The sequence below is a fragment of the Pieris napi genome, chromosome 6 (assembly GCF_905475465.1).
Source record: "Pieris napi chromosome 6, ilPieNapi1.2, whole genome shotgun sequence".
NCBI lineage: Eukaryota > Metazoa > Arthropoda > Insecta > Lepidoptera > Pieridae > Pieris > Pieris napi.
In genome coordinates this window covers 3132271-3144273 of record NC_062239.1, presented here as the reverse complement: position 1 = coordinate 3144273, position 12003 = coordinate 3132271, and the positions used below count along the sequence as shown (strand labels likewise).

General features: G+C 30.8%; 1 protein-coding gene across 1 annotated transcript in view; it reads right to left on the bottom strand.

Moving 5' to 3' along the window:
* LOC125050057 (A disintegrin and metalloproteinase with thrombospondin motifs 7) overlaps window positions 1-12003 on the bottom strand; it is a 68881-nt gene that overhangs the window by 23282 nt on the left and 33596 nt on the right. Inside the window, exon 4 of the mRNA XM_047649625.1 lies at window positions 1061-1223. Coding sequence (XP_047505581.1) covers window positions 1061-1223 — 163 coding nt within the window. The remainder of the gene's footprint in view (window positions 1-1060; window positions 1224-12003) is intronic.

Sequence of the window (12003 nt, the reverse complement as noted above, 5' to 3'; positions counted from 1 at the left end):
CACAAAAGGCTGATCCCCTAATTGTCTATGAAGGAAATGATAAAGGGAACGTACGCACATATATCTAAGGCTAAATTGTCTTTGTTAAAGTTAATAATGGCACATGACACATGACTACTTTTTTTCGTGTTGTTTTCATAATATATTTAATCAAAAGCTAAAAAAGTTATTTCACAGATTTAATCATTCAGTAGTGCTAGTGTAATAGGACTTTCGATTTCGTAGCTCAGTTGCATCGTTGTTTTACGATTTAATGATCATATCTAATGCTACTGATTAATCTGACGTCTGTAGGGCCACACATAGACATATATTTCAACTTTAAGAATTCATAAACGGAATTCGTATTCTTCTTAATTACAATAATTCTCTCATTACAGTCTGAGGTTAATATTTTTTCCTTTAAATTCGCGATTGTTAAGACTAAAAAATATAATGTTCTTCGTAATTCTTGTTGGAGACCCATAAATTACTTGTAATGTTAAAGAACTCATAAGCATACCTATTGTATGAAAAAAATTAACAACGAGTACGGCCAGCAATATATTGTTAATTATATTTTTAACTAAGAATTACTATTATATTACACTAATAGCACTACGTTATAGCTAGTAGCGTAATAGTAATTGTAGTTTACGACTATTTTATGTTTTGGGCTAGATTTTCCTGAACTGCTTTTTTCTATACAGAATAATTATGAAATAGGCAGCTTTATAGCTAACTAGCTCGAGTCAAAAAAAGAGAATATGTTAAAATACAAAAAACCATTCATTCATAAAAAATAAATAGCCTGTTTCCACTTTTAACCAAAATACTCTTCATCAATGGCACACAAGTGGCAATTTGTATTTATGGTATAATGTAAAAAGACAGTTAAAACGGTTCAATAAGACTGTTTTAGATTTTAGCAATAAGGTTAGTACTCATTTGAGTAGTTCTCACTGTTGTAAATAGAATAGATAGTATAATATCTTACTGGTTTTGATTTGAACTTAGGTTCAATAATTTACTATACACAACGTTTATCATCAATATATTTTAGAGTGTAGGTAATACTTACAAGTCCATCGCAAGCAGAGATAGCGATCTTCGAGGAAGGTTGTCCCCGTATGGAGCCTGTGTAGTGGCAGGAGGTTGACAATTCGTTTGGCGGCGATCTTGTGCGCTCGCGGGTGCTATGCCGCTCGACGATCATCGCTGGTGCGATAAATGCTACTGACGGCCTGTGGACAATAGATAAAGAAACGAAATAAAATATAAATATTTAACGAGTAATTAAATAAATATTACAATAAATTTACTCGTCATTATAAGTTGAAGTTATAACACGTAACTCTTTAAATGTCTGTAGGTTTTATTAGAAAATGATGTATGCACATTAAGATTGAAATAAATTAAATTGAAGACGTTATAAAATAGATTATATTTATATAATCTTAACCTACTTAGTTCGCTGTACATTATAATAATTAAAAATATATTTAAAAGGTTCTAGTATCAGTGTCCCTTTAATAATATTGATATGTATAAATTTAAATACTTCATGCAAACACAGTTACATAATCAGAATATAAAACGTGCAGTAAATCAAATCAAATCTATGAATATATTTAGAACAGACCAATCGTAAAACATGATAATTTTTAGCAATATAATGCGGTTTTTTATGGAGCAATAAAACTTTAATAAACTTGTACAGATATAGGTCAGAATTGAAATAGCATTTGATTCCAATCAGAGGTTATTGAAATAAGCCGACATTAATTAGAAAGTTCACTGAATATTAATTTTCGAAGCAGAACATGCTTTCATTTTATTATCGTATCGTAAAAGTTTATTTCAAATTACTTCAACTATTATATTATTAAGACTGGCTGCTAATAAACCTACTTGATTTCTTAATAGTTTGTACGCATGACATTGATGAAGAACAAACACTATTGTTTATGGACATAGATGTTTACGAAAATCTATATCTATGCCAAAATGGTTTAGCAACTTGGACATTATAAAGTTTTCTACTCAATTACAATCAATCCTCAATAGATACTTGATTTGTGATCCTCTACAACAATATAGATACTTAGATATAGATTTCTTAACACATATTATATTTTCTATAGCGAGTCATATTTGCCGTAGAGTACCTTTATCTAGGGCTTCTAAACATCAAATATCGAAACCAAAGATAAGTTTTGAAAAAACCTAGTAGGTAATTGCTTTTGTGTACAATTTATACAGTGAAGAATTCCGTACACATTTCCACATACGTAGCCATTAATATTCACAACCGTAATTACACAATATTCAAATATTCGAGCCGGGAATAAACGACGTATTGTTTGTTCCTTTTGTATGCCAACTTCACACCCATAAACATAAATAACCATCGGGTTTTAATTTCAGTACAAACTCGTCGAACTTTGAAAAATGTTTTCTGTGGGCAATAAATTGCTCTTTGAACGCATATCGTCCAAAGAATCTGTCCTCTATGCTTGAGCACAAAAAGTAGGTTTTCTTACCGAGAAGATTTATTGAGTGAGCACTCTGTGGGTATTGAGGTCTCGGAATTCATTTAAAGAAAAGGGATATACAATTGCCTACTCATTATATCGAGGACATTATATTTCAACTGTACTTTACGTTTTATTATATTTTTATCAAAATTATAGAGTATAGGTGTATATTTAATTCTCACTGTTACTTTCAGATTATTTAAAATACTTGACGTAAACTTCAGTAGGTACTAATAAAAAATATCTGTGGTAGGTACTACAACCGTCTTTATATGTATTTTATTATATATTATGTGCCTGACTTTTGACTGACCTTGCCTGAAATTAAAAATATGTCTAATAAAAAAAATAATACGTAAAATCTCATAGGTTTTTAAATATTATTATTTATGATTTTAACCAAGAAAGTTCTCATGTCACTGAAATTTCTTTATAAACCATTATTCATAAATCAAATATTCTCAATTCACACGTAAGACTTTAACATATTATGAAAGGCAGTAATTCCAAGTGTGAGTCCAGTGAGATTCTAACACGGAAATGTCCTTGAGCAAGTGCGCTCAATCGATAGGCAAACAAATTAAGAGGCCCCTAAATAAACAATATAAAACTCATTACGGCAATTAACGGAAGCAAATATACTTGCCCCAGAATCGTGTCTATGATGATCAGTTATAACATAAGAGAGAGGGATAATTGTTAGAGTTTTTAGAGATTTACGGAACTGTGGTTTTGTTTCGATTGATTCGCTATTTTTATCAGCAGAGTCAAACGCACCGGTCGTGTGTTTAAACGCTGGAATCAACAGATTTGATTATATATACGCAATTAACACTTCGGTAAAGGAAACGTTATCTTTATTAGAAATATCTTTCTTTAGTCTATTATATTAATTATCTTGATATAATATGGATGTAGGTATAATAACCAAAGAAATACTGACGGAACAAATTTTATTTTCGCATTGCAATTATTTGGTAATTAGACACATGGGTGAGTGAGTCCTTAAGTAACTTACCAGTTCTTTTCATCTTACAACTATATTTAATTCAAAAATATAGCAAACAATGAAACAACGTATCATGATTATTGATAATTATAAACATTTTCAAAAACGTCAAATGCATGGCATTAGTCCAGATTTCCAGCGGTTTTCGGTATACTATTTTGAGAAGTGCCTTTGTTGTGGCTTTACAAAAAAGAACATTATTTTTACGAGAATCGTTTACGTCTAGACTGTTTATGTGCTGCTGAGACATCGTATGATGGTTACACAGTTGTAAAGTAATCATAATCTCGCGTCCTAATTCATTTGAATTCAGTCCAAGAACGGATTTAGCGTCAATTCACACAGTCAATATTAGTAAAACTTACCCTAAAACCATACATCTTACCCTAAAATCATAATTTACTTCAAACCTTCTGTCAAGGTCAAGGGGCGTTGTGCAATGTGATCATGATCCCATGGTCTAATCATGGTCTGATAAGGGGGTCTAGTGCTTATGAGTCCGGACTTAAAATTAAGAGAAGATTTGGTTAATTTAAGTGATATCAGAAACTATAAATGGACTTTAAACAACACAAAACTGAATATGTCAAATTTTGTCTGTCGATGCTTTAAGGTAGATACTTTCTGACGCTACTGTGATCTGCAGTGATATTTTAACGTTAAACGCCCCTGGACACAATGGCAGGGGAGTAGAGTACTATTAATAAACAAAAACAAATATATTTTAACGTAAAATATAAACATTAAACATAGATATATATAAAAATTGGATTAAAGCCTGATAAAATAATTACAACACCAAGACGTAATAAGTAAGTTTTAACTCTAAAATAATTGAAGTCGTGGCCGTCGACTGTAATAAAGGGTTTCAATCGCTTGTTAGTACAATGTTAATGAACATTAAAGTCTCATACAACCTCTTTAGGAGTTATTGATAGCACGTGAAGCCAAATATAGCCACCACACGTTACTATTGAAATTATAGTGGTATAAACAAGACAATAGTTTTTGCCTAGTTTGTGTTTAAGGATTTCTAGTTTGCTCTACTAACTGATTTTACAATACTAAAAAGGAAATTGGAATGCGGTTTGAGCTTGCGATCTTTTATTTTATTGTACTTTTACGAGGCCTTTACTCTCAAGGCATGAGCAGCTGAAATTGATTTCTTAAAGCCATATATCATTTTTAAAAGATGCTCTTAATTTATGTGAATAAATTCCAGACAATTCATACAATATTCAATATTCAACTAACGTAAAAAAATAAATTTTTACTTTTTATAATACTCTATTTTATTTTTCAATTTACTTAGACGCAAAGGTTAATTTTAAATCAGAGAATTAGCATCGGATCCAATGATTTATAATTATGATTAGGCTTAATTAGAATCAATAGAAATGGATTACAGAAAACTGTTTATAAATTTAAAATAAGTGTTTTACAAGATCAAATAGTTTATAACGTAAGCTAATTGCTAATTTAAAACGTTTATTTTTCGAACCATTAGTATCTCTTATCTGTGTTTATTTTTCCCTTTTTATCTCATGTCATGTAAAAGTGTTTTATTATAAATAAGTCGACTGCTTATTACGTGCCAAGAAATAAATGAATAATTAGGCCATTTTCCGTATACCTACCGAGGATAATTAAATATCTAATCTATGAACATATGATTATAACATATGACTTGCAAAATTGTATGTTGATGTATGGATGTTGTGTAGGTTGATATCGCCCACAAACACTAATTTAAAGTCATTAATCTCTCGTTATAAAAGAAGAATTAATACTATTCAATAGGTAAGTATAAAATTAGTAATGTAAAAATTAATTGTTATGTAAAGTTAACCGAACGACTTCGCACAAATAACGTCTAACATTAGTGTTGCCAACGAGAAAATATATTATAAACGATGCCAATTTACTAACTATTAGTTCTACACTGCCATTAACTAGAAACATTTTACTCTTTAACCCATAGTTTAACTGCTTTAGTCAGTTTTGAAAATGACTAAGAAAATTACACGCAGAGAATAATTACCATTATCTTAAACTCGACAAGTGTTAAGTACATTTATCGAATGGAAAACTTGCTTTAACAAATTAACTATTTGCTTACATATATATAGAAAAACCTATAAGGGTTTTGCCCTCAATTGCTGTGTTTTTTAATCATTTTAAGATTTCTATTCGTTTTTGTTAACATCTGCCTACATATGAAAATATTTTTTTAAATTTAGAATTATGTTTGTTACGTGCTATGCACAGTGTTGCGGTTACGGGGTCAAACAACGTAAAACGCAAAAACATTAGCAACATTTTGGTTACTAATTGCACACAATAAAGGAAAATTGTTTTAATTCGTAACACGAATTTTTAGGTTGACCTTCTTTCACAATTTTCTGCATTTACCATTAATTATAAATTACCCATAAATATTCATGAGATGTGTCCGATCATGCGGCGACTTTCAAATTGTCAAGTTTTTGTCTCCCGTCATAAAAATGCATGAAACACCGTCTACTCGATCAGATAGTCTATCAAGTGAGGTCGTGTCAGACGTGTTTTTTTTTCTTTAATAAATATAAAGTTTTGTCGACCTTTCTATGGTTATTTGTGCTTAACTTTTTATTAAACGTCAAATAAGTTAACTTTCTAAACCTTAAGTTATATAATAGTAATGTTTACAATTCACAGTCACTTCCCACCATCTATGGGATTAAATAATTTATTAAAATAATAATTTATGTAAATAATAATAGAAATGTTTACGTATGGAAGACTTTTATGTATAATAATCTTAGTAAAAAAACCTTGCCGTTTGTATACTTAGAACTTTTAAAAATCGCAGTCGCGGCGATAGTTTCATGTTTCTGATTCATGAATAAATCAGTAGCAGAAGTATGTTTCCCCAATGCCTCAGTGTCTATGTTTATATATTATATATATATATATATATATATATATATATATATATATATAATTTCTTAGGTCGAATGTTAGGGCACAAGAAAATCTCTCTCGAATATTAAAACACTGTCCTCCATAGTTACGGGTCTAATCAGCGTGGTTGAATTAACAAGATATTTATACAAGTTTAGAGAGTTAAATAATGAGGCCATACCAGACCATGTCTACTTTTTGCATAGAACTATTAAAAGTGCAGACTGTTAAGAAATGCGTACACAAAGTGCATAGTTTCTCAGTAGCGGTGCGTGTTGGTCACTTCAGTTGAGTTGTGACTTGTGAACGAGTGATAGGATAGCGAGATTTCCAAGAAACGATTGCAGGCGAAAACTGGCTTCCGCGGTACATCTTTGATCTTACTGCAACAACCGCATAACTCAATGAATCCGATCTAATCTGTCCTTATCTTGGACCTTGACACCTCCGAGCCACAATTGAGGTCGTTTAAATGATTATTGATAGATTGAATTGAGAAATTCCGCTTATATGACCGTATAAGACTCTTTATCAGGGCAGGCAAGGTTTTCAGTGAGAGATGTTTTATTAAGTATATAATATATTCTTTTACATAGGTACATATATCTATAGTAAATAATAATATACAGATTACAAATCAATCACGTTATATTAAAGTAAAGATTATAAAATTGTACCACAGGTTTGCGTGTATTATATTTTTAAGCTATCTATGACTCTCATCCAACACACCTTTGACGTACGGAAGTCTTAGCGTTGCGTCTCGATTCTGAATCTTACCCTTAACTTCTTAAGTATCTTAAAAGTATTATTAAATCACGCTTAAAGAACAAAAATACTTAGTAGAAAAATTTTATTATTACAAATTCTTCAAAGTTTTCTTAACTCGACTTTTCGGGTGATTTTCAGCAATTGTGTTCAAAGTTATGAAAATAATGAAAGAAATTCGTATACAAGATAGTATTAATTATAAAATGTTTCAGTATTGCCTAAGTATAAATTATTAACGAGTTCAAATGCCTGGCGTTGATGTAGGTCCAGTATTTAAGTTCGTTGCCCACCAATATTCATGTTTACTGCTAAATTATCAATTAAGAGAACATAAATTGATTGCTTGTAATAAAGTATTATGAAAGTAAAACTGTGTATTGGGTTATTTATGCAAAATGAATTATGTTTTTATATCAATAACTTAAACCATATCAACCATAAGATAAATAATGGTCCAATACTTCATGAAATGAAATGAGTAGAAATATGGCTGAATGATAAATTTGATATGAAATAATATAAACCCAAATTAATAAGAAAGGTTTAGTTGCTTAGGTTAATGGACTCTGAGTGTAGCTTGCACGTTTGATTGTCTAATCTACATTTACAAGAAGATTACAGATAAGTAAATCAGAAAAATAAATAAAACATAAAACCAATAAATCATTTCGAACCCCGTGAAACTCGCGAATTATATTGTCAAAAGGGTATCCTGAGTTTTATTAATGAACGCTATTCTCCGTACATTAAATTAATAACAGCTTATAATTTTAAAAGTTTAATGTGTTAAGGTACGGTTTTAGCCAATCATTTATCAGTTTTACTTCTTTTATTTGTATTTTATAACCGCCAGTATATGAAGTGAAGTTAATACTCAAAATGTATGAAATAAATTATACTAAAATGCATTAGGCGAATAAGTATTTTAAAAGTAATTATTAAGTTAAACTTAGTCTTGAAAATGTAATATTTTTTGTGCCCACTGTAATTATCATATATTATAGAACATTAGCTCTTATCTAAACCGTAGAACATTTTATAACATGTGAGTCAGATTCAAATTATTTGTTTTAGTTAAACATAATTAATTATCTATCTACATTAAGAACTGTTAAGCGTTCTATAGTCGTATTTTTAATTAGACGAAGCCAACTGACAGTAGCTAATGTCACTTTGTAAAATAATGTTGCCATATTTAAAGTAATAGTGATGCGTTCAGTTCTTGTTCAAACAGATGAATGAACAATGAGTGTGAATAGTCAATCATTTCAAACAATAAAAGAATATTATTTCTATTTCAAAATTGTATAAAAGTGCTCTGATATAAGTTAGGTACTAGTACTATGTAACTACAATCAGTTTTTTGACGTCTTATTACAAAGCGCGGCGCGGCGACTAGTGCCATCACCGATCATTAATTCAGGGGTTTTTACTTTGTCACGACACTATTTTTATTTCATTAAAAACTGACAACACCGTAAACGTCAGTTGATATCGTCTAATTAAAAATTCGACTATAGACTTGGTGCAGGCCATATCAATATAATAAAGCGAATACAAATAAGAAAGCTCTTTTTCCTTAGAAGTCATCATTATAGGAACAAAGTAGGTAACTATTTTATTTCCACGAAGGTCTAGAAAAGTCGCAAGCCTCACATAATAATTTGGGGAAGGTATTCTTTGTAGGTCAGACGTGTCCAGTTAATCTAGCCACTATGTTGATTTTATCTTTTCGTTTATTGCATTATCTGCAGGAATGCTGTCGGGTCCAGATTAGGAATTCATTATATCTAAGGTTAGAACTCTCTAGCTATTAAATTGTGTAACTCGGGTGGAGTTTTAGGATGTCAATAGTTAAATTGCGATCAAATCATGAGTAAATATAAATAGATATTTAAATGTTGAATTTATATTAAGACGCTACTTTTGCCTTATTGGTTTCTGCGACTTTTAATTAATAATTTTTCTTTATCGATTGCGCTCACTAGTACACAAACACCGTACAGGTTATGGCAAACTAACACTATGTCTAAGAAAAGTCTACTGGCACATATCAACAATATTTAACTTCCTTAACAATGCGAACAATGTTTCGTACGAAATATAATATAATTGACATAATTAAATGAAAAGGAGGGCAACTGGCGGCCTTATCGTAATCGAGCGATCTCTTCCAAGCAACCACTAAATATATTGGTGGCACACATATACATATATATTGGTAAGGTTTATTTCATAGTCTGTCGTAAATTTATATATTTTTGAATTACTTAATCTCCTTATCGGCGAGTGCCTTGTTTTTGTTAATTGATATTGTTAAGACTGTGAGAATACATTTCTTAATTCTTTTTGCTAGCGAAGAAATCAGCCTTCCGGCTCTCATGTTATACGTTATTCTATGTGGCTCTAAGATGGCGACTAACTCGTTATATTTTTCTCACTACACAAGCAAATGTTGATTAAGAAAAATTTGTGAAAAGCCAGGTTAAACGCATGATCTCGAAGTTTAAATTCGCTATGGTAACACTATACTTATGTGTTATAAGATATTGTCTGTATTACCCACTAAATATTAATAGAAATAATGTTGTCGCTATTTCATAATTATTTATAAGACGAAAAATTAAACATCAGTTTATTGCAAGCGTCCTAAAATATTGCATCCATCGGATAGAGTTAGCGAATATATTAAGAATTAATTCTTGCAAATTCACTAATAGAAATGTTTCACTGTTAAAATGTCTCGAAATAGCTTAGATTTATAGTAACTGTTCACGATTTCACATATAGTATAGTCCGTTAGGCGAGTAGCCAACATCTTGTAAGAAATTAATATCTTATAAGAAGAATTTAGTATCAAATGTCCTACATTGTTGACTTTAAAAGCATAGTAGGATTTAAATTTTATTTATTTTAATATAAACCTGAGACGGATTTAGTTATGTTTCTCAGAATCTGTTCAATGGTACCGATGCATTCGTCTCAAGGTCTTTACGATCTATGAAATCTTATTTTGCAAATAAATTAGCGCATATTCGATAAAATATATAGTTTAAGCAACTTTTATTATATATAAAGCTTCTTTCGTTTACGTTTCCAAGAGTTGAAAGACATTATTTGAGCTTTTAATCTGTGGACTCCTTATAAAAAAATTATAGAAGTGACATATCTCTTTTACTATTTCTGGTTTGTCTATACGTCAGCTTAAATGGTCGATAATTGATAAACGTGTTATTGTTCGCCTATGGAACTAAATGCCAGCTGACACTAATATTATTGAGCAATTTAAATGCTGTATCTTGTAGTATAATAGTAATTTCCTTTAAGCATAAGTAATATTCGTAATTGTATTGACATTCTAAGCCAAGTCAGAAATGCAGAAAATAAGTTTTGTTCAATACTGAATAATAAATCAATTTGTTATGATTAAAATACAGACTGAACTCACTCAGAGATTTAATATATACAGTTAAATATTAATCAACAAAGTCCTATAAGATTTCCTTAGTTAAGTGAAATTTACAATCGTGTGACAAAAACATGACGCATAATTGACGAGAAACGTAATACACCATTTTCTTTTAAGTGTACAAAGAAAGCTGATAGCTACTCCCTTTAACCAGATAATGGACAAAGCGATAGTTTTAAAATATTAGGAATGTAAGCAAGGACTATAAAATAACTTATGAACACGTCTTTTATCAAAGGCCAGTAACATGAGCTGTTAATAATCAGTTGAATGAAAACAATATCATAGATCGTTTGTTAGCGCCGAATGATTTATTATTCCTATTAAAGTTTTATAGAATCCCATTCGTTAACCTTCGTGGGCGTGCGATCAATCGAAAATGATAAGCATCGGAGCTATAAAAAACATTGCAATTATATCATTTTTATAAACCGGATGGGTATAATATAGAAATTTTACCTAAAAATAAAATTTGTATTATGTTTCCTAAGACGTCCGAGGTCCATTATGAGAGTACATCGTTTCCTTTTCCGCCCAAATCGCTAGTATCCGACCTTTTCCCACCACGTGACACCGCCGCCAGCGCCCAGCGTTTGAAACTGGAACTAACTTTTTATCGCGCTAAAGCAAGCCGCCAGAGTTCTTGTTCATTGTTTGTCTCATAATAAGAGAACCAGGAAGAGCTTGTTTGTACCTCGGACGTCTTAGGAAACATAATACAAATTTTATTTTTAGGTAAAATTTCTATATTATGTGTTCCGTTTGACGTCCGAGGTCCATTATGAGAGACGTGTTTGTTATCTCCTGGTGGCTTGTAAAGTTATATATTAATAACTAAAAAACGCAACAATGTGATTTGAATTATTTATATCCGATAGAATCATGATGAAATAAACAATACAAGCTAATTAAAGCCTAAGCTTTAGCATCATTTAATGAACATAATAACAAATTTTTTATTGTTTATAATGAAGTAGAATACTTGGCTAATCATTAAGCGGCCGAAAGTACTGAGAAAGAGACTTCTGATTGAGTCTCAGCATTCTGACTATTATTATCTAGATTTCGACAATAATATATCTTTAATGTACTTTCATGACGCCAATTTGCCTAACCAAGAATATCATTTATGTTTCTAAAACAATTTAGCGAAGCAACAGCTGATCAAGTACCCCGAGATGCTTCGATACCTGATTCCAAAAGGGGTTTCTTGACCCAGCCCCCAAAAATTGTGGGCGTAGCTGGTCTTACAGGATATCTGGTTGTAATAAACAAATTTGTCAAGGAGCCTCATC